Raw genomic sequence first — 24,529 nt, 5'->3', positions numbered from 1 at the left:
AAACTATACATAATCCTCTCATAATTTGGATTAAAGTGTCAAAGTGACGGAAATAATTCTGTATAACGGAACCTGCAAAAAATGTTGAGATAACCCTTATTTAAAAACTAAAATGGCTGAAATGACCAAAATATATAAACATAATATGTATTGCACTTTAACTCCTGATGATTTTGTGTTTTACCACATAATCCTCTTATGATTTAGTATTTTACCACACAACCCCTTTATTATTTTCAAAATATATACATAGCTTCCCTATAGTCAATAAATAATTTTCAACTTTATATATGGATACTTTTGATATTTTAGTTGACTCTGTTATAGAATGTAAATTCCATCACTTTGATGCTTTAGTTCAAATCATGAGGGAATTATATATAACTTTTAAAACCACATAAAAGTTATACGAAAAAGTACTAAACCACCAAGAAGTAGTGAAGTATCATTTAGCTTTATTTAATTTTTCTTGCCGACGTATTTTAAGAGGCACTCAATAATGGTCAAGGGAAGCATCACTCGTCCAGTGCCACCTTCAATGATTGCATTGCTTCAAAACCACACTGCTGTTCCAATCAATAATCCCATGTACTAACCACTAATGACAAATAAATTATCATAATGACTAATTTGGCTTTCAAGATTTTATACCTTTTCCAGGTTTCAAAGGTATCTCACGTGTGCTCATAGAAAAGCAACCAAATCGCCCTTCTTCCAACCATGGCCCAAAAAAGCTAAAGAAAATTTAGGGGACTGCTCCCAAATTGAAAGGAATGGCGGAATCCCATAGTCAAGATGGCATCATGATTTCAACCTCCACACAGTGCATAAATTTCAAAATCACAATTATGGGAAAGATAACAAGCAAGGGTACCAGCCCACCGGCAGGAGATTTGGAGAGCTGATTATATTACGGCAATAAAGCATGCAGTTAAGAGTGAATTGAAGCATTTGATGTTTGAGTTGTGAATCTTTCGTTCTTATATATAAAAATATATTTCACCAATATTTTAATATAGGCAACCCAAAACACGTAGTGTAACGATTTGATGTATTTGAAATAAAAAGATATAAAGATTTTTCTTTGGAAAACTTCAATCCAAACAAGGTTAATTAAGTTATATAGTACAACTTCAATCGATTGCTGAATTATTTTGTAGGAATTGGACAAGTTACCAGCTCTTGTTTCTTTGTCCCACATGCAAAGTTTCTATTGTCAAGCGCATAATGATCAGTCATGAATGATCAATTGAAAGTGAATGCAAGGCAAGTCCCCTTTCTAGCTAGCCAGCACGGTAACAATATATGGTCAAAAAGCAATAGAAGCACGGACAGTAAAACGATATATGCTTGAGGAATAGCTAACATATATAACTACTAGAATATAGAGGTTGAAGTTTTATACACATAAATTAAATCTCATGATGAGCTGAAGCTAACGCTATTCGATGGAACATTAATCACACCATAAAAAGAAGATTGATGCAAACGACTAGCCTGTGTACAATATATAATTTACTAGTTATACAAATCAAGCTGCTAGAATGAAGTAAAACATTCATGTTCAGACGAGTTTGAGTCGTCACAAGGGGAGTGATTGTGTCTACCTTCATACGTAGTTATCACCATTCGACAGTCCTCTGATAGTCTTTCAACTCTCTTCTTCACCCTACAGTTATTATGCGTACATCTGTAGTAACTTCTGCAAAACCAACCAGAGACATCCTTCAATTGTATACTGAAAAATCGTCATCCAATCAACAAATAATGCCGTAGTCATGATTTAACAACAAAATTTTCGTAGTCATGCCATGCATATCAGTCTTACACACACCCAACGGGAAGTCGCATTGCTTTCTCTTGTGTAACTAGACTATCATGGGGATCGCCAAAGTTAGCTCGGTTCATGCAATGATCCCTAGTAAAATCATTGCTGGTTCATTTTACAATAGATAAATTACAGCAAATGAAGACCTAGAATCCTCACATTTCCTTAGTATCTGAAACACCAAGAATGAACAGCAAACATTTTCTTTCATGGATGCATCTTTTAAGGATGCTAGTTAAAGCAACATGGTGCCCCATAAGGCTACACCTTACACGCAGCTATTACTTCTGCGTGTTTGTATCACTTGCCCACAATTAGTTAATAGCTCATCATTAGCTAGGGTTCAACAAATAATTCGAACTGCAACAGGAAGTATTATGAGTTTTAGCATTCCAACTCGAGACTAATTTGACCATAATTTCCACCTAATATGAAGAAAAATAATTACCTACTCAATTAACGTAGCAATTGATCATTAGACTGAAATATCACCACGTTTTGAGCTCATAATCGACAGGAGTGGTTTTATGTAATTGACAATGTCATATTAGAGCTCAAAATAATGCAAAAGATGGAAATCCTAGCAATGATGGAAAAATTTGTTGGCCAGTGGAAACAAATATTACTTCAGGAAGGGAGATAATTAGAATAAGTTGATCTGTATAGTCCAATTTTTATTTCCCTAGCATGTTGCACTTTTGTTATACTTGCTGTTGTCTGTTTTGAATGGTCTAAAACCAAGTTCAAATTATTTTATTTAATTCTTAGGATTTCAACAAAAAGGTTTTCAGTTCAAATATGAACATATATACTATGTGAAACAACACTGCCGAGAGTGCTCTTAACGAGCACACAATAAATTACTTAGGTGCAGATGAAGATTTGAAGACATCAAATATTAGACTCAAAATCTTCATGTGGATTAGATCAAAATAATATGTATTATCAATTTTGAATCCGAATCCAGAAGAACTAAATTATGAACTGAAAGATTGAATATTGATGCAATGTATGATCGACTTATCAGATATAGTACACATTATTATTAAATTATAGCTGGACTTGAACCTTAGTTGATTGCACCGAAATAGTATTATGTCCACAGAAACTTAGATTCAATAATTTTGGATTCCTTAAGATCCAACCTACCTACCCAAGCACAAACGTGTCTAAGTACATTACCGGGGTGAGGGTTAATCTTCCAAATGCCATTGGTAAACAAGCTCTATATCCTTTACTATGAACCAACTTTAGATTTGTAGGTGCATAAAAAAGATCACCTAACATCTTTTCTATCATTGTATGATTAAAGTTTTGCAGTATAAATGATACTTTGGATGACCACACAAGGAAGTTAAGTATAAGTGGTACACTAAAACGCACGAGTTGTTCCCTAGAAATCTAAATATTTTACAAGAGGGCTTGTTTTACCTTAAAGAAATTATGTTCGTGAGTTTTTCTTTTCTTTTATTTTTCTCCAACCATTGTCACATTATAGTTGCATATTTGTGGGTGGATATATTCGGTCAAAATTATTCTGTAGCAACAATTGGTCCCTCACTAAAATTTTCCCCTATCCACCAAGTAGTGCTGAGAGAACTTGGTATAGACCTCAATACAAGTAGTGTTTGAACTTGTGACACCATTCAAGAGCATATTGTTATAGAAGACTTCCACTTTATAAGTAGGTACTGCAAAAAGCAAATCTATTTGACTATACCGTAACTAAATTACTTTTGGAACGAGTTAAAAGCATACTTCAACAGTACTTGTAGTAATATACTTTACAAGTATGTACATTTTTCTTTACTAAATTTTTTAGGAACCTTGTAAAAATATTGCACTTCCAACACTCAAGTTAAAATCTCCGAGCTTATTGTTGTGTGGTTAATACTTCCCTAGAAAGAGGTTGATACTTCCCTAACCATATGATCATATACTATAGGTTTTCATTCACATTTACACTAGTCGAATGCTATCTTGAATGCTTTTACAACTTTTTAGCAAAATTCTCATGAACTGAAATCTAAAATCAAGGGGTCACTAGCACAATAATACAGCAGTTATTCTTTTAACAGGACATTAGGCTTTGAAAAGCATGAAGGTGAATAAGACAATCATATCATGAGGCTGTAGAATTCTTGTTAGATGCTCATCTATATATGAGGTACATTAAAGTGAATAGGATAGTCGAAGTTTTACTTATGAAACTTCTCTTAATTAATCATACAGTTTTTTTTTAGGCAGAATCTGAACCTAACAAAAGAGAGAGGAAGAAGGGCCTGAGATTAAACAATGGATCCTTATTCTAAAGCACATCAAATTAAATTATCATTCTCGTATTCCATTCACTGTTGTCATAAACTCATACGACAAAGCACAAATAATTTTGTTTGAAACCTTCCAAAATATGTACCTACCTACCATGCTCCAAAGAATTTTCAGAATGAGTCGGGAATCACTGATGACTTTTGAACAATATGCAAGAATGTGTCGGGAAAACTAATGCTTTTCAGGACTTCAATCACACAAGCATTGAAACATTCCACCTACATTATTGAACCCCATTCTGGTACTCCAATTTCTCTTCCGCCCAACCCCCATCCCCACGAAAAGAGAAAACAAAACCTCTCTTTGGGCCAGATAAATCAAGAAGAACTACATAATACGTACTACTACTACTACTTATCTTTTTGGCATATTGTATAGTGAATTGGAAATAAATCAAGCTTTGATTTCAATACCAAGCAAGAATAATGACGAGGTGAGACCAAGAAGGCTACAAATAACACTCAAAAAGATTTGCACCAAGAAAAAAAAAAAAGGAAAATGATTTAAGTGAAAAATATCATGAACAGGGAAATGAATGCAGCTTGAAGAATGTTGATCATTTCCGTAATATGTTAAAGCGAACATTTCAGTACAATATGGGTAATAAGATTAAGTTTTCCAATAAAGTAATCAATCTTATACCATGATTTGCTTAGAAATTTTTTTTTTTCCTGTTACCACGATTGTTCAATGACTGAACTATGAGAACGATACAAAAAAAATTAATAACTATGAAGAAACAGAACTGTCTGTGACTTAGAGGGCAACGATATGGATAGAACAGTGTCCGATCAACATTCTCCCCCACTTCTTTTACCACTTCAGAAGCAATTATTGTGAATCATATGCTCAACGTACTTTGTTACCAAATTTCTTCTGAACAAAGTGATAATGGAGATCTCCACTTACCCCTCTCATTCCCACAACCAAAGAATTCAATGGACTATGAACATTCCAGCAATTAAAAGTTTCTAGACATCTTATATTTATGTGTGTACGTGTGAAAGAATGGATTGAAGTACCTCGGGTGAAGGCTGTTCTTGACAACTTTTTGGCCATATTTCCTCCATTTGTAACCATCATCAAGGACATCTACATCACTCCTTGTCTGGAAACAGAATCTTGGCTCTCTTAACTTTCTCCTTACCTTCACCTTACCTTTTTCTGAGGCCGAGCTCCTCCACCTGGCAAATTCATCAGATTTTTCAAACGTTTATTTCTAACTAGGTCCTGGCTGGCTGCAGCTAGTTGGCTAGGGGGATTATTCTTTTGTTGCTACAAATAGATAGGCTTGCATCAAACAAACAGCAAGAGGCCAAAACTGAAATCATCATTGCTGACAAGAGGGAGAGTGTTATCATATGTTGTTATCAGAATGTGGCGGATCCAGTACTGGTCCTTTGGGAATAAACACCACAGAACACCACATGCGTTTTGAACTATTTTTGGATTTTGGGGAGAAAAAGAGAGGGAGAGAGAAGAAATGGCATTGGAAAATGGTAACTGTGCAGTGCGCAATCATATTGGAAGTTGGAACTTGCAATGGAACCTCGTGAATCTCTACTGTATATGGTAAGATCTTCCTAGATTCTGATGAAAAGCATAATACTAGTAAAGAAGCTTCTCTAGGGTAAGATAATTAGAAGCAAAAAAGAGAGAAACTAGAAAGACGGCTTTATGGAGGGCACAGAAGCCTGCTTTTACAACTCTTTGGGAATGGAAATCATTGCTAAAGAACCCCCCTTCAGCCCTTTGGATTACATCCCTTCGAATCAATAAAAAACCAGGGTTTTCCCAAATATATATGTAAGAACTAAGCCATAAGAAAGCTATCCATCTGTCCATGTATCCTTTTAGGGTAAGGAGAGTGCACGAAAAAGAGAGAGAAAAAGAAATAGATCTGAAGGTAAGGGACTAATAGAGGGATATGATACCAGGAATTGGTACCCTCGTTGGCATTATTAGTACCGCAATTTTGGTCACCAACAGCCTTGGGATTCAGCGAGCCCACCTATAGTTTTCGCCATGATGCATAAAGAAAGCAGGGATCAAGACTCAGGCCACAAAAAATACTACCAGAAATTCAACAATTAATGATTTAAAAACTACTAACAAGAAACATTTCAGAAATTGTAACACAGATATTTCTGTGATCAGATACATTAAACCCTACTACTACCTAAATTAGTAGTTTCAATACCTACCTGGTCGTTATTCCATGAAGGTCTAGTACTGGTAGCCACAAGTTCATTATGTCTGAACCCAAAAGAACCGTTATGATTGCTGGTGGTGCTACTATTAGTGTGATTATTTTCACCACCACCATGGAGAGTCTGCGAGGATATATGAGAAGATTGTGATGAAGGGGCCAAGAAGCTCAAAACCTGGTGATGATCTTCAAACTGTACAAAACCCATCTCAGGAATGGGATGAGGAGCAGAGAATGAGGGTGGTAGCTCATAATTGGGATTCAAGTGCAACCCTGATGCTGATCTTTCTCCTTCCATTAAAGCCAAGTCGTGATATTTTCAAAGCTGGTGTTGATTAAGAGCTAAGAAATTCGTTTAGATTCTTCTTCTTCTGCTATGATAGTGGGTGTTTGGCTGTTGCATGGGTGTCGTACAACGTGTGGGACTGGGGAATGGTGGCGTTTGTTCAAGGTATATTAAACTCTTGCGCAATTGTGCTTCTTGTTGGATGGGGTATTTGGTCAACTAGTAAAGGCTGGAAGGAAGGGATGTTGTAGGAGCTGTAGTAGGAATTATTTCTTCTCAACATCTTAAGGCTGTCGTGAGAATAACGAGGATAACATGTACTACAGTATAAAGTGTGTAAAAAACGCTGGAGATTGGAAACCCTTTTTCTGCTCTCTTCCCTCTCACCATTGTCATATGCATATGCTATGGTATCACCTTTCTCATTTCTATAGCTTTTTTGACGTTAATACTGCTGAGGCAGGCCTTTTGTGACGCAGGGAAGAGGTGAACTCTAGGGAACAAATTTGGATCAATGTATGGTAAGTTATTGACCAAACACCTGTCATTAGATCAGTTTAGATACACATAAAATTAGTGTAGGCAACTTCGTATGCATACATGCATGTTTAATTATAACATACTGCGACGAAGTAAAGTACAATTTATGTGATTGTGTGCAGAATTCCAAATAGAAAAGAAAATGAAATTTCTGATTATGCTTAGCCAAACCCGTAGAGCAGGAAAAAAAGAAAAGAAAAATTTTCAACCAAATCATCATATACCTTCCTTGACTTGTAAAAGTTTTGGAGGCTACTTTTATATGATTGGTATAGAGTGTCTAGAAAGTTATTTGTCCGGTTTCACTTTCAAAAGTTCTAGGCATGTAATAAGTTTTTAAATTGGAATTCAATGGTTTTTAGGTGAATTCAGAAATTATTTATAGAAGTTATTTTTAGCAACTAGCGTTATGTCACTACTTGATTTTAATAATTAAGCAAATACAGAATCCAGAAGATTTTATATCATACTTCTTATCCTATACCCTGTCTCACTTTTTATTGTATTGTCACTTTTCTTCACAAACATCCTTTCCTTAATTTCCAATAATTAATAACAGAGTACAGAGAAAAAAAATAAGTGACTAAAAAAATAAAAAACATCATAGAAACATGGAACTTTTATGAATTTTTTGTTGTGCTTTTGCATTATAAAGTGTTGTTTTAATGTGTTATGTTTTCCAATTATTAGTTTTTGAAACTTAAGGGAATTAAAAATGAATTGAAAAAGGATCTTGTAAAGATGGCAATATATAAAAGGTATGATAAGAGGTGGAGCACGAAGTGAGATAGAAGATTCTTTACAAATGTCAATATGAGCTAGTGCACACATGTTGATATACACATAAGGAGAGCAAAGTTAAACTTTTATATTCTAAGAAAAATTAACAAAAAAAAAAAATTCTAACTCTACCAAGAAACTTTATAAGATTTTCCTACTTGTTCAGATAGGATATTATTTAGAATAATGTTTTAGAAAAATACTGTAACACCTTTTATGATATAATGTATGTGAGATAAACAGATAGTAAAGAAGATAAAAAAATAGTTGATAACGTGTTTATGATTCAATCAAATAATATTTTACAAATAAAATCATATCCAAACAAACCCAAAATATTGTGAGCCTTGGGAAAAGACTTTCTATGTACAGAATGATACTATCGTGTGTTTGCAGTTTGCAATGTTGGTAATGCTCTTATGTTCGCTTTAATGGTTGTTAGGGCAGTTATCCCACTTTTTCGTTGATTTTATGTTGAGCCTTAGAGTGGATGGTTAAGCCCATGACCGTGGGACCAAAAAGGTAGTTCATTGTGCACATTTTAAGGTGTTTTGAACAACTTAAACGGCTGAAGTGCCACAACAGTAAATGACACTCGTAGGATTGTTAGGTTTGAAAACTTTTTCGTCTTTCCTCTTATTGATGTCCATTTTGGTTTGGAGATGAAATATGACAAGTGTGGGTTTTGTGTGTTTCAGGATCCACTCTCGTCTCTCTCTTTGTAGTTTGTATATGAGGATATAATCCAATACAACAAAACGACAGTACGTAGTCTCTACCTTTTGAGTGGAGTTTGCATCTGTTTGATAAAATTTATAGAGAGGTTACTACAGAACGTTTAAGCCCTGCATTAGAAAAATCAGAACTTTGGTTAAACACACAAGAATTTGGTGTGCAACTCACCTATTCAACGATCTGTTACAAAGCGCTTAAATTCAACTATGATAATTGTCAATTTTGGCATTTTCGATATTCTAGTACATTTAGGTTAATGAATCCAAAGTGATTTTGAGAACAATAAAACATGTGATTATCATGAAAGAACGGCTCCGGAGAAAGAATGTAGAGCTTTATCTTTTCATTTCTCAATTCCTCTCTTCTTTTACATTAGTGTTCACCTTAAATGGGGTGAGCGACAGGGATTGGATGGGAGAAAATTTGAAATAATTATTGTAGCACTTTTTGGAAGGTAATGTATATGAGATAAAAAGATTGTTAGAAAAATAAAAAAGTGTATTAGAAAATATGTTTGTGATGCAAGCAAATAATTTTTGTGCAAATAATAGCTTTCCAGACACACTCATGGCTCTTCCAGTACCACTAACACAAAGTTTTTTAAAAAAAATTAAATATTTATATATAATTATATACACATATGCACACGTACACATATTATAATTACACATCAATAATAGATGCATATATATATTATATAATATCATAATTTGTCTGATAAAATGATAATTTGGTTATTTTTAGTTTATTTGAATCTTTTTACATATTTTAAGCTATTTAACAAAAAATATGAAAATGATTTTTAAGCTTGATTTTACATTGAATATTTAGCTAAAAATCTAAAAGAACATTATATATATATATACAAAAAGTTGTCATCATATGTAAACAAATAATGTCAAAATAAAAAATTATAATTATAATTAGCCAACCGCAGGAGCACCGGTGGGGGCATGGGGCGGGATCGAAAGGAGCGAAAAGCGGGGGCGAGGGAAGCAGGAGACAGAGCGAGGACGGGGAAAAAATTTTAGAACATGAGATGGAGGACGGAGGAAGGGTTCTCGCCGGCCCAAACCCACCCACCCTATTGCTATCCTTAGTATTAGTTGCTTAATTTTCTTCCCTAATCTTATCCCCAGTTGCTTTGATCCTCTTTCAATGCCTGTTTAAATTTCTGTAATTTGATTCGACCATTGGCCTAAAATGCTACAACTTACTCCAATCTCTTACCGGCTATGAAGATTGACGTCCAATTACAGCAAAACTTTAACATTGACTAAGATTGCACGGGTGTTTGATTTTGCTCCATTATTGTGCATCCCCATTACAGCAAATTCATAACATTGACTAACATTGCACGGCTGTTTGATTTATCTCCGTTATTGTGCTCGTGTCTCACGAACTACTTTCCAATTTCCATACCTTTAAAGTCAGTACTAGGTCCAATATGACTTTATTAACTGAAATAGCGCCCATGCATTGAATGCAAGTGAGGCTTGGTTCAACTCCTAAGATTTGTCATTTTGTCTAATGAATATTTTGGTTTAAATTACAATAATGTCTCTCGTTGGTAAGCAATCTATAAGTTCAGCATGCTTCATACACATATATATATATATATCTTATATACATCGACAGTGTATATACTATCATCGTTAGATTCATGACATGTGTGCAAAACTTGAGTTTTAAATTGAAATTTTGCATAGTTATCATTCATCTAACGCTAACAATGTATGCACTGTCAGGATGTATATACTGTCAGTGTAAAAAAAATTAATTATATATATATATACACATTTTGCCTATGAATATTTTGATTTAAAGTACAATGTCAGTGGTCTCTCGTTGGTAAGCAATCTATAAATTCAACATGCTTCATATACATACATACATATATATATATATAGTAACTTGAAATATTAACGAGTAGCAAGCAGTACCAATGGAAAGGAAGTATAGCAAAGTATAGCCCACTACCATGGACCGCTAGTGACATTTGCATCGCAGTTTCCATCATGTTCAACAGACAAAGAACATGTGCCGAAAATGACGGAGGCAAATACATTTTTCTATGCAATCCAAGAGTATATGCTTGATAATTTATTCAAGCCTCGGACTCATGCGATATCTAATTCTAAATACAATCTCATGTTTCATAGACCTAAAGAAAGGGAAATGATTGGATTGTAATTTTTACTTTTTTCGTGAATACATTTCTCAATTATATTTTTATCTTATGTATATGTATATATCAAATTAATACAATATATTTTTTATAAAAACTCTTAAAAATAATCGTCTAAGCGGACCAATATCAGCACTTCTTAAAAAATTGTAGGCACGCCTTCCCTTTTTTTTTGGCATTAGATGAAATTTGAAAAGCGTCTAAAATTTTTTAAGAAGGGCTAATATCATCATCCTAAAGAAAAATGGAAAAAACAGTTACAAGTATACAGCAACTCTATTGTAAAACGTAGCAAGGGTTGGCTGTGTGTTAAAACTTAAAAAAAAAAAAAAAGGAAGAGAACATACAATCTAAAAAATCTTGGAAACAATGAGTACTGGGGTCCATCAAAATTTCCATCCATGTCAAAATGTCTATGCAAATTGGAAGAGGGCTAAAATCATAAGCGTCTAAAATCCTGCCAAATCCAACTCCAATAGATACAATTGTCTACTCAGACCACCCTCCCCTGCAAAAAGATGAGAAAACTATCATGGCTCCCACAATTCATATGCCATCTTTCTGGGCCTTCCACTCAACATATCTCATCTCATCTCTATCATCAGTTATTTCATCCACAGTTGTCTACTTTCCCAGTCTCCTTGAAAAGACCCTCCCACAATACCAACAACATCTAGTCTAGTAGTATTAGGCAAACAACTTCATAACTATTTAGCTGAAATTTTTTTTTTTTCGAAAAAGAAAGAAAGAAAGAAAAATATTCAAGACCCCTTCTTTCCCTTGGGGCAAGGACCGTATATTCTTCCCTAAGAATCCATCCATCACTTGTAGTCTTTAAGATGTACGTCCATACACTCCCATCATTCGTACTGATTCCTTTATTATGTAGGTAGGACGGACATCTTAGGCCAATTGAAGAGGTTAATGTATTGAATACATTTCCTAAAATAAATAATTTTTCAACTATAAGTTCAAGAAAGTGAATCCATGTTTCAAAATCGATTTTGTTGTTTAATACTTAGAACTTTAAGCACATCTTCAAACGAATTAATGCATCCCACAATTTTTACATGCATCCCAAATTGAATGTTATGTTCTCCCAAAATCCTATGAAGTTTACTAGTCGACATTTTTAAATACAGTTATAGCCAATCAAACACAAGCTGCTGACTTTCTTCCTCCAAGATAGCCAAATTATTTTTCTTCTTGTTAATGAAAAAGTGGTGAATTTCAAAAATCACGCATTTAGAATCTAAAATCTCTTAACTTTGAAACAGCAACTTTAGCCAAATAATAATAATAATAATAATATTCCACATCTCATACTTGAAACTTGAGATGTAATGTGGCAGCCTCCAGATTACGTGGTTCTATCTTCAATTTCTTTTCCATTTCTTGACGTGTAAAATTGAGCCAAAGCCGTAGAAAAATACTCCAACTGTCAAAGAAATCTGCCTTTAGGTTTTTAAAAGATTTGCTACAAATAAGTGAAAGGCATATGTGTATGTGGGCTAGCAGCATAAAAAAGTTGCGCAGAAAGTTGGGATACTAGTCTGGAGTCTAAGTGTCCATATCGGAATATATCTGACAGCATGCAATCAAGTACGGCTTTTCTCATTTGCCTGACTCACTCACTCCTGTTCCTATCAAAATATTCTTGGAAAAACCTATGAACTTTTCATTTTCTACTCATCCTTCCCTTCCCCTCCTAAGTGCCATTCATGGTGAGTCTGTGTATTCTTGATCTTGGTTTAACAGAAAGCTGCATATTATGGATAAATAAAAGCTTCTGTACTTGTAATTTCCTATGGGGTCGAGATTGAATATGCCTACAAGCAACTGGTTCTTGTAGCAAGGTCTTGAAGTATCGATAGCCCTTTTTCTCTTGGAATGAAAGAACTAATTAATGTCCCAATATCTCCAATAAAAATTGTCAAGCTGCCCTTCAGAGAAATTCAACAGAACAAGAAGCTGAATAATCACAAAAGGAAAAAGCAAAGAATGACTGAAAGAACTAATTATTATGAATTGCTGCCTTCTATTCTATTGAGATGAAGGAAAGCCCATTGTACAGATCGAAACACCTAAGCAAAACCCTTTTGGCAGGAGTAACATCTGAAGGGCAATATAGCCTGCATCTGCATGGAAGCTTTGCCATCCATCCATCCATCCCTTCTTTTTTGCATTGTCCTTCATTTTGGTTCCTCTTCTACTTACAACTGCACAATCGATAAGTTCTTTTATCTTTATCTTCCACAAGGTCGATCGTAGTACACGCTAAATTAATGTGTTGAACTTTATAATAACTTATGAAGGTAAAAACAGAAATTGAGAATTATAGCTTATTGAAATTTGGAGATGGACATTGTTAATGCACATCCAAGTCTTCATTTCCAAAGTCCATACCAGTTAGACTCTGACATGAAATCTGTCTAAGAATTCTTCTAAGCAGTTTTACACACATTTTTTCACAATTAATACTGCAAAAGTTAACATATACCGCATGCTTCCTCCACAAACAATCACATAGCATATGCTTTCTTGATTTAGCATAGAAAATCATATAACATATAGTACTAAATTAGTTTGTTTGGATAGAGTATTATTTGAAATAATTAATGTAGTGTTTTTTGTGATGTAATGTGATGTATGTGAGATAAAAATGTGGTTGAAAGTATAAAAAAGTGAGTTGAAAAATACGTTTATGATGCAAGCGAAATATTATTTGAAAAAAAAAAAAGAGATACCCACTTTTTCAAGAAATTGCCTCACTTACCAAGTGCCGTATGCGTACTTCTAATTAGCCAAACCCTAAAGTAAAAGCTATTACTGTATCATGAAAATGACAAAAGAAAAAAAGGTAAAAGCCCCAATAAAAGTACAAAGTTAGCCTTCTTTTACGCTGTAATGTTTGAGATTTGATATTGATTTTCACACTGTATATATGTAGCATGAATGAGATTGGGGTACTTCTTTGTGAATCAGTGGGTGGTCGTTGTTTCTAACTTTTTAAAAAAAAAAAAATTTCTCTGAGTTATTCTGGCTAATAATAATAGTTCTCCTTGAATTTAGAAGGTTTTACGTGATACGATACAACTATTGCCTAAACTTTTGAAAGAATTGATGCACAAATTATGTGCTTGATTGATAAAAGAAACATCAAATTAAGTAAGCATAGGTATATATAATAGGCTTCCCAGCCATCAGTTGGTCTTGTTACAACTTCGTTTCCTTGCGCTGAACAGCAGATGTGAAATATAAAAGACCAGTAGCAGACCACTGATGCTGCATCGATACATCTAGCTGAGTATCAATTGACAATAATATTTCTTGTGATCAACCTACGGCAAATGTTGTTAATTTTCGTATACATTCCCTTTGATACAAGTATTCATCATCATAAATAATAATAATTAAAAAAAAAAAAGTAGTCATCATCATCATCATCATCATATAGCTAGGTTAAAGAATTTGTTACATGAGCAAGTTTTATTTGTACCACATGCGCAACGTAATACAATACAGTACGTGTGACAAGAAACTAGCATCACTCATTGTTAATTTTACTTTGTTATCACAGGTGCACGGCCATCTCTGTGCACGCACAAACATAATCTTGATCTTCAATTGGGGGGGTTGGGGTTTGGGTAGATAAGTCCCTCACAGGACTCCAAAAGTTGCCGGCTTTTGGAGTTACTGTAGGGATTAGGTTTATTTGTTTAAATTCTTATTTCTGTAAGAAAATGTCAGAAAAAAAAATTGGCACAGATACTTGATTTGTCAATTTGACCAGTTTATGTCTCAATGTGAAACACTTACTAAATGGTAAAGTTATAGTATTAAGTTTGATATTCGATATCAAGATTTTTATTTTTTTTTTCAAAAAAAAAAACCCTCATCTTGATATTGAAAAGGGTCAAGTTCTTTGCCCTCGTATCAAAGGGTCAAAATCACATGTATGTTTAAAAATTGAAAAGCAAGAAGGACGGTATTCATATCATATCAAGAGCTTCTCATACTTTATTATTATACTATTTATTAGTAGTAAATACTAAACATCCCCTCTCAGTCTCAGGTACTCCAATTCTTTTGGTGGTCAAAGTACAGCCTTGGAACCTGCTAGTAGCCTAGTACTTGCACCACCCTAGAGATTTCTGTGAAGTTTGCCTGCAAGGGGATGTGATGACGATCCTTCTTTTGGTCCTAAGCATGCATAAAAATCATTAAGTTGCTGAATCCGACAGAAAGTGTAGCTATTGGACAATTTGGCAAAGCAATAGATTAATCCTTGTGAAAAATAAGAAAGAATTATGAAGTCATAGTTATGTTTTCTACGGAACCCTAACGGATTAGTTTGCGTACGATTTTTTGTATCTGTCACATGTTTTATTTTACACTCGCATCAATCTCTTACTGTACCCAAAAGTTTCTACTCATTTTATTTGTCAAAAGTCTGAGTTTTATTTAGGTACACCAAATATCATAAGATATACGTAAGTGTATAAGATATTATAAAAAAAAAAAAATACAGCAATCACACATATAATTGTGCCAAACATTAATCATACCTGTCATGGTGTTTTCTTCGTACAAGGGCACGTGGATTGAGTTATTAGAGACTGGCTTTTCATTGAAAAGGGAAGCTAGAAATGACATTTTTACATTTTAAAATAGTAATTGTATTGGACATCTAGCTCATATGCGGGACCTTGAGTTTCCAATACATTAGTGGCGAAAATCAAGAATTCACCACCTAAGAAAGAGTGTGGTATTAATCTTGCACGTCAATTAGGAGGAATTAGTGGCGATGAAGAAGAGCAGTTTGGCAGGAGTTGGTGGTGGTAATGGTGGTGAAGAAGGAGATGTAATCTTGGTTGATTAATTATTGAAGTTTCAAACTTGATTTCTTTCTCTATGTTCCTCTTCTATTCGTTTTTATATTTTATCATTTTCCTTCACATAAATTTTTTTCTAGATAGTAGTTGGTTCATTTGATTTTTTTTTCCTTTTCCCAAAGTCTGCTCTTTAGTTGAGTTTTCAACGTGTATTTTGGAAAGGCATGTTTTTTCAATTTTATCTGCGAAACGTTTTAAATTAAGATATTTTTGTCATTGCACCATAGTCATCGACAAAGAGTTAAGCAACTATTGGTGATTAAGGGGATAATCATAATGCGCTCAAACTACAAGCTGTGGTTCGTAATACGGACAAATTTCAGGAAATGTAAATATAATCAATCCAAAATAAAAGGGCAAAATACCCTTAAAAAACCGGGGCCGGGAAGAAATTGAAATCGAAATAGAAAGAACAAGTGAAAAAAGAAAAACAGTGGCAACAGATGAAACCATCAAATAGCAAGAAAACCTTTGTGCTATATGAAAAGGAAATTTACCTACAGACCCGACAAGCTAATGATTTCGCGTTTAACATTCAAAATGGCAATGGATAACTTTCTCAAGAGATTAGTACAACTTGAAGCAATGAGAGGTAAAGGCAAGCATGTATATGTGCAAATTTTGCTGAATTCCATGCAACAATAATGGCAATCCCAATCAGCGTCAAAAGTCTTCCAAATTTCATGATGATAGAGTGTTGCATCGGATATTTGGTAGGTCTCACTCTGTCTCACTTCCTCTTGTCCCCTTGTGTCCATTTTTTTTAGTGGGATTTTGCTTCAGAAGAAGAGTGTTGGAGTACTTGTTGCAACTTTGAACTTATGTAGGGAATGTTCTACAGGTGAAACTTGGCATTCCTTCAACAACTCTTCATCAACGGTTGATTATAAGCCCAGAGATCAAGTTAGAATAAGTTCAGTGATTGATTATTAGTTCAATCATACTCTGGCCAATCTTGTCTTGAGACACCATTTAACCACCCTAATAAATAAAATATATGAGAAACAATTCGGTTTTTTTTTCCATTTTTTTCCACTAACCTATTTTTACTTCAATTTCAACCTGCATGTTTTTTTTTTTCAATCGTTTATTGACATGAAATGAAGCTTAAATTGGTTTCACGGCAGCCTTTTGTAATAAAACATATAAACCTAGGTTTAATATTGGAGTAATGTTCGCAAAAGCTCTATTTTTTCATTAATAAAATCAGGAGAGAATTATAAGAAACAACTTCACGAGTTCGACTAATCTCTAGCACTTTGAGACTAAACACTTCAATTTTATAGCATATAGTGATATAGACAATTATATTCTGCTAGTGCTAATTTAGAAATAAATAAAGTTTTATGTAAATTAATTTTATATGATTTTTTAATTAAATTAATAGTTATTTTTATAGTTATACTTACATCTAGTTATGTTGGTAATATGTTCTTAGTCGAGTGGGATTGATAAAGAAGAATGCGGGTGCTGGACATATTTGGATATGAGATTATTTGAAATAATTATTTTAAAATTTTTTATGATGTGACGTTATTAAGATAAAAGATTGTTGAAAATATAAAAAAAAATTAATCAAAAATTGTAATTGTGATGCAAACAAAATAATATTTAAAAAAATTATTACTTTTCAAACACCTGAATTTGAGTGTCAAGTGGGGGCCTACCTAGACACCTGAATTTGATCGTGAGAGTAAATTTGATATTACAAAAAAATTACTGGAAAATGTGTTGACAACACCTGAAGTTATTGTATAAAGGTTCCAGCCCAAGCCTTTTTCGTATATATCATCAGTCCAACTTCATTCGGATTCTTCAAGTTTTCTGGCTTAGCTGTTGGTCAGATGGGCTTGTTGTATTAAAAATACTGGGCTTAGAGACGGTAAATGTAGACAGTTAATGTCAGATGTTTTCAAATTAGGCTACTTTGACTTTCAAAGATTAAGCCCAGGACAGAAAAAATGGCATAGGAGAGCCCAGAAGCCATCTAAACCATATGCACCAATTTGTTTGGATATCCATTGTTGGAGGTATTATTTGTGGGGGCAGGGGTTGGGAAGTGGGGGGATGGGAATTTGGGAACCATTCTTCAACAAGTCTTTTAATCACCTTAGTATGCATCACATTGTAAAAAGTGCCACACTAAGATAGGTTCTATTTGATAATCTAATTCAATGCTTAAAACAAATTTAGTGGATTCAAATTTTAACATATTCAAGCGTGTTTGATAACTAAAAATAGAATATTTTAATTAATTAAGTGGGCCCAAATTGCATAGGCCAAACTTACTCCAAAGAATATGCGATAAACTATTCACTCATCACTTAATGTATTTATGCATTCAAATGTTAACATTTCAGTATTTATAATTTAGTAACTTAATTGATTCATATTTAAAACTTTAAATTCTATATTTCATACTATGATTTGTCCTTCAAAATCTTCAAAATCTTTATATTTAATATTTCTTATATATATCAACATATTTTGACACTAAACTCATAAATGTAAAGTTTAGTATTATATATTTAAATATATAGTTATATATCTATGTATATATATAGGTATAGATTAAAGAGCCAAGTCTACATCAAATTTAAATCTAATAAGGCTCGAACTCGACTTACATTTAATTCAAACCTAATATTTAGATCTAAACTCAATCCAACTCAAAGAAAAATTCAGCATTTAGGTTTATCAGGCCTTTTCTCTAGCTGAACAAATTGACCTAAGTTTTTAATGTGGTTGTAATTCATAATTTAGTGGAAATTTTCTTTTGTGGGATTGTAAGTTGTAGTTTAGTAATTATGTGACATTAGTATTGACATTAGTGGATCTATTTCGCTGAACGTGTGATGAGCAGTTGAGATGGACTGAGTAAACGATGAGGAGCTACTTAAAAGATATTAAAAAAAAGAAAAATTTAAAAAGTGACGGAAATTATCGTACCCACACGGAAAAGTTGTACCATAATTTGGAGGACATAATAATTGCGGCACTTTACATCTTAATGACGCACATTGAATTCTTCGCATATTTCACGGATTCGGCTTAGGAACCTATTCTTCCAGCTGGATTCACTACTATTCCATTTGTCTTTCCTTTTTGTTCTCCTCAAGGATAATTTCAGAAACCTTCCCTAGGGTTTCTGACAATTGTAGAGAGTTCTCCTTAAGTTTATTAAATTATACCTACCTCCCTTATTTTTACTATTTATATAACAATATAAACCCAAAAAGCTAATCTAATATAAATTATTTTGCCAATTGTTTTCTTCCATATTTCAACCAAACCCACTATACTAACAAACTAGCCTAACAAATAGTTTAATTCTAAACCCAAACAATTCCATCATCATAGTCACAAAATTGATTCTCCCAAAGCATGCATTCAATTTTGAAAATCGTTCCATTCTTTAAATATATTCTCACCATATGGTTCTATGAAATGGTCAAAGTCACAATCAACTACTCTTGTGTTTGCATAATTTTCAATATAGGATGCCATGATTTGTTCCATATAAGTGACTCAACTCCTACTATACGAGCCACATTATGGCCTTGAAGAAAATCCTTAGGGGATATTTAGGCATAGATAAGATTAATCAAGTTTAAAAGAAGGAAGACATCATTATAACTATAGAGATCTTTAAGAAATGAATTTTGCCAAAAACCAAAATTCTATTTACAACTAATTATATCTTAAACTTCAAACCCAATGCTCACACATTCTCAAAACAAAATAATCTAACCTACCAATAAATGTCCAAACATGTTAACATCTTAAATACAAAGAAGAAACTCTATTTTCATAGCGAAACCACAATCAACAATTGTCAAGTATAAAAAGAAATATAAATGTACTTATTAATATCTTAAAAAGTTTTTTGGATGGATAATAGACAAATTAACAAATTTCCCAATGTCAATCCCTCTTCTTCTTTTGGGCAATGATTGCATTATTTGTTCCAATATTATTGTGTGTCTCTTCATCTTCTTTTAGTTTGATCATGAAATCGAATTTGATAGAAATTATCAAATCTAATCCCTCAATTAAACTTGTCATTGGCAATTTCAAAGAGAAAAAAAGAAGGAATAAGAATATACAATAGAGTTCGAGGAATCATTTGTAGTGTGATTGGCTGTAGTTATAGACAATGATTGGTGGTAATTTGAAAGCGAGTTATGGGAGAAAGGGATTAATTGATGAAAACAGAGTAACAGTAAGTGAAAAAGAATCGTCGTTGGTTGTAACTTGTAAACAGGATAGTCGAACAAGTCAGTTTTTTTTTCTTTTTTTTTAATCTCATTTCATTATACTATGAATTATTTATTAAGTGAAGGTTATTATAGTCATTTTATTAAGACAAGGGAAGTCAATGTAATTTATAAAATCTAAGGGGAGCCAAGTGAAATTGTCATAAATCTCAGGGGAGGTTTGTGAAATTATCCCTTTTCTTGAATGTCTACTTCTCAGAATAAATGCTTTTCAGGAAAAGATGTATATCTAAATGGTCCATTGGAAAAGTTAAGATTGATGGTTCAAGCAAGACAATTATTTTGAAGTATCAAATTAAAATGTTTTAGTTTTAAACATTGTTATTAAATTCGACCCGACACGACAGTTCAATCGATCAATCGGAAAATCGGCCATAAAATCGAGTTGGGTTACTAATTTGATCGTTTGAACACTAAACCCGTTGACTTGTCAACTAATGGTTCAACTGGTCAATTCGATAGAACTGAATGATTTTGTAAGGAACCCGGTTGTTGCGTCAAATTTTTTTAGAAGATGTTACAATGGTGATTCGACTAGTTAACTCACTCACTAATTGAATCAATAATCTGTTGACCCACCTCTTTTACCGAATTTCTCTTCGGACCGAGTTTTATAATGATTTTGAAGTACACTAATCCATGAAACATTAATATTAATTTTAAAGGTCCAGTTATTTTTATTCATTTTGAGGTACAAAATTAATTTGCTGATTGCCCACGAAAGTGTACAATTTATGATGGTTGGCTGTCAATATAGAACGCATGGGAAGGTGCAAGCAATAAATCTCGGGATTTTATTGGAATTAATCAAATAATAAAACGATCTTGTTAAATTCCACACACACAAGGTGAAGGAAATGGGGAGTGTCAAGACGGAATATTCGATTGATTTTAGGGTTTGGTCTGTCGGGTATAAATAAATACTCCTCCTGCTTTACCTTCGTGGCTTCCTAGTTCACAGTCCTCATATTTTTTTGTTGCTCACTAAAGTCCCAAAGAAAACAAAAAGTCAAAAACAAAAATGGAGCAGACATTCATCATGATCAAGCCTGATGGCGTTCAAAGAGGCCTGGTTAGCTTCGTCTTTTTATTTTCATTTTTTTCTGTTATTTTTGCTCCGCTAATCTTTTGTTGCTCAACTTGCTTTCCAACCTATGTTTGTTTAACCATATTGGGAAGCTGTAAAATCTCAAGAATTTGATAAGATTTTCAATATCTGTTGCATGTGAATCCTATGTGGGTTTTGTTTAGCATATGGGATTTTCGGGGTTGGGGGGGGGGGGGTGGGGGCTCTGAAGTTAGTTTGTTGCAGCTGGGAAAGTGAAACTGGGCTTGAAAATTTGCTGGGTTTATGACAGTTGTTGAGAGATACTGCTGATCTAGGTTTTTATGCAGAAAATGCTCAGAATATGGAATTTGTGTACTGCTGGTGTTTACTGAGTTCATTTTACCTTATCCTCTGTTTCAGGTTGGCGAGATTATTGGCAGATTTGAGAAGAAAGGGTTCACCTTGAAAGGTAAGTAGTGCAGCTTTTTGTGTTGTTTATCTATTTTTGGTTTAAAAGCACCCGTCTCTGTTGTTGAAATGGTGTTCTTGGAAATTCTGGCACCTATGCATGAAGCAATTTTCCAGCTTATATGTTGATATTATGGTATATTATATTACCTGATATATTTGCTGATGGTGATGATTGTTGGGAGTTTTGCAAATTATGTTTCTACATCTTGACGGCCTAGATTGATGTATCTGCTTTGCTTTGTTATGGATTATGATGAAGGCTTGAAGCTCATCACTGTGGACCGTCCCTTTGCTGAGAAGCACTATGCTGACTTGTCTGCCAAGCCATTCTTTAATGGATTGGTGGAGTACATCATTTCTGGCCCTGTGGTCGCTATGGTTTGGGAGGGTAAGAATGTTGTGACAACTGGCAGGAAGATCATTGGAGCAACAAACCCTGCAGAGTCTGCTCCTGGAACAATCCGTGGCGACTTCGCTATTGATATTGGCAGGTATGATTGCTTCTTATCTAGTTCTGGTTTTATGTAGCTCTTATGTTGTTAGATTGTACTCTTCCTAGAGCATACTTTTTCATCTTTAGCATGTTAAAGAGATTCTTTATTGAAGCTCTGTATTATTAATTGTGTTAGTTTTCTGGATGTCCAGTGCTAATTGTCAGATTTGTTTTAACTGTCAAGACCTCCTGCATCTGTTCTGAGTGTGTTGCCTTTTTAGTTCAAGGATGACTAGAAACTTGAATGGCGTTTATCTGCAAGAATGAGAGACAATGCCTCGTTGCTATGTGTCTTTCTTGGTGTTTTGGGGGTCATGTCTCATCTGACTGAGGTTTCCCTGCTTTGGAGAAAGTTCCTCTGGCTGCTCTGGCAACATTACTGTTTCTTCTTGGCTGCTAGCAGCTTGAGAAGAAAGTAATTTGTTTTTTATTGGCATGTGTCCCACACTAAATTTTGGATAGAGTTTCACATATTGTTGAATCACAGTGTGTCACTCGTGAGGTTGACAGTGTCCTATCTGTTGGCTATGTATTCTAAGTGATACTTGGTCCTATCCTTTCTCACCAATCAATTGCTCGAGAATTTAGATAATAGTGGCAAATCCTTGTATTGATGCGTGCTGCATAAACTTGGTCGTTTCAGGAATGTTATTCACGGAAGTGATGGAGTTGAGAGTGCAAGGAAAGAAATTGCTCTGTGGTTTCCGGAAGGAATTGCAGAATGGCAGAGCAGCCTTCATCCTTGGATCTATGAGTGAAGAGTCATCTGATGCTGAGGTTCTCAACCTATTTGCTTAACGTATATGTGATGATCCCTTGCATTAGGGTATTTATAAGTTTTGACTTCAGTTGAGTTTGGAGGCTTGATGTTACGCCTCTGAGATCAGATTTTAGCTATGGTTATGTGGAATTATCTTGATATTTATCATGACATTTGCTACTTTTCCTATTGAGTTCTGGTTTTTAGATAGGCTTGTGGTCCTTGCTATGTTGATTGTGGTTTCCTATCTCTTCTTTCATACTTAAAAACTTTCTGGCGCGCACGAAGAACATTTTACAGCGTGTGCTCTTGGCTATCTCATGATTGCGCCCTGCGCGTACAAGGCCGATAAACCAATGCAGTGAAATGTTTCACTGGGAAGCTAGTTTAATTAAGCTCCTGTTATTGTATGGCAAACCTAGAGCAGTCTTCTGAGAATTCCCAAGGGGTTCAGATCGGATTGTCAAATAAGAGTGGTAAACCTTCGTTCCTAACCCATTTTTTCCAGTGGAATGGGGACATAAAAGGTCCCGAGTATCCAGGTTGCTTATGGTCGAGGTAGTTAAAAGGGTCGATACAGATGGCCTAGTTCAATTAGATCTGTTCCATTGTACTCGACCAAAAATGATTTCGCATCAGGAATACTGGTAATTGGATGCATTTAGGAAGTGATTGCAGATGCCAGGAACTCCTAGGTAATGGAATTTGAACGTATCTAATTACAGTTAGTACGAGGCAGGCAAGGAAGAATATGAAAGCGATAGTAACTGCTTGCAGAAAGACGAGAAAAAAAGCTTAGAAACAAGCAAGAGAGCTCGCGTCATTGTCTTAAAATGACGTAGTTTACTTAAAATGACAGATTGTCATTGTCTTAAACTCAAACAGGAATTTTAGAAGCCATAGCGGTTAAAAGATTTATCAACCTCCACCAAGCTTAAGATAATCATCTCGCAGTCTACAAAATTCAACACGTAAATCATAATTTTCTTCCCCAGAAAGTGAAGTTCTCTACAAGGATAGCCTGCTTACAGATTTATGATCATAACTATGCTAACATAACATACTACAATTCAAAAGCACACCATGTTCGACTTCTCCACTCAGTCAATCTCCCTTCAATCTACTTGGAGAATTCCTCGAGAACTTCTGCTCTGCAATAATCTGCCTTGCCTCATTAACCTTCAAAAACCCAGTAAGCATTCGGCAAAATGTCCTCCCATCCGGCTTAACCCTACCCTATCAATCTCATCCAATATTTTATAAGTAAAACTTGTCTCCCCGGACTCTAAACACGCTTTGAACATCCAAATATCCAATTATACGTATCCAAATCTGGAAAAACTCCATAAACCTCGGAATGACACAGAAATCTGCTTCATTTCCTTAAACTCCTTGCCTGAAGAGAAGCCACATAGCAAACTGTTGAGTGTTTTCACAGTTCTCTCGAGGCCCATTTCGTGCATTTCCTTGCATCATTTAGCATCCAGCCTTCCCATAGAGGGTGAGGACATGCGAAATGCACCGCTCTGATTTCTTGTCCTGCCAGGTCTTGGCACTTTTCAACAAAATCCCGAATGCCATCTAAGTAATTCAGGTTTTTAAGCTTGGAAATCGCGGTCGAGGTGGGCGTTGGGTGCGAGAAAAGCAGCGCCGCAGACGCCGTTCTGGGTTTAAATCTCTGTACCCAG

General features: G+C 34.4%; 2 protein-coding genes across 2 annotated transcripts; one reads left to right on the top strand and one right to left on the bottom strand.

Moving 5' to 3' along the window:
- Nucleotides 1–1,434: 1,434 nt before the first annotated feature.
- On the bottom strand, nucleotides 1,435–6,684 carry LOC113763949 (probable WRKY transcription factor 12). Its single transcript, XM_027307950.1, has 4 exons — nucleotides 6,364–6,684; nucleotides 6,094–6,170; nucleotides 5,182–5,343; nucleotides 1,435–1,702 (listed from the first exon to the last, which is right to left on the bottom strand). The coding sequence occupies exons 1-4, from the start codon at nucleotides 6,664–6,666 to the stop codon at nucleotides 1,540–1,542; spliced, it is 705 nt and encodes a 234-aa protein (XP_027163751.1). The 5' UTR covers nucleotides 6,667–6,684; the 3' UTR covers nucleotides 1,435–1,539.
- Nucleotides 6,685–20,998: 14,314 nt separating this feature from the next.
- On the top strand, nucleotides 20,999–23,051 carry LOC113761684 (nucleoside diphosphate kinase B). Its single transcript, XM_027304773.1, has 4 exons — nucleotides 20,999–21,141; nucleotides 21,538–21,586; nucleotides 21,848–22,079; nucleotides 22,725–23,051. The coding sequence occupies exons 1-4, from the start codon at nucleotides 21,091–21,093 to the stop codon at nucleotides 22,837–22,839; spliced, it is 447 nt and encodes a 148-aa protein (XP_027160574.1). The 5' UTR covers nucleotides 20,999–21,090; the 3' UTR covers nucleotides 22,840–23,051.
- The last annotated feature ends 1,478 nt before the right edge of the window (nucleotides 23,052–24,529 follow it).

The sequence above is a fragment of the Coffea eugenioides genome, chromosome 2, assembly GCF_003713205.1.
Source record: "Coffea eugenioides isolate CCC68of chromosome 2, Ceug_1.0, whole genome shotgun sequence".
Lineage (NCBI taxonomy): Eukaryota > Viridiplantae > Streptophyta > Magnoliopsida > Gentianales > Rubiaceae > Coffea > Coffea eugenioides.
The sequence above is the reverse complement of the archived record's forward strand: the minus strand, read 5'-3'. Positions and strand labels throughout refer to the sequence as shown.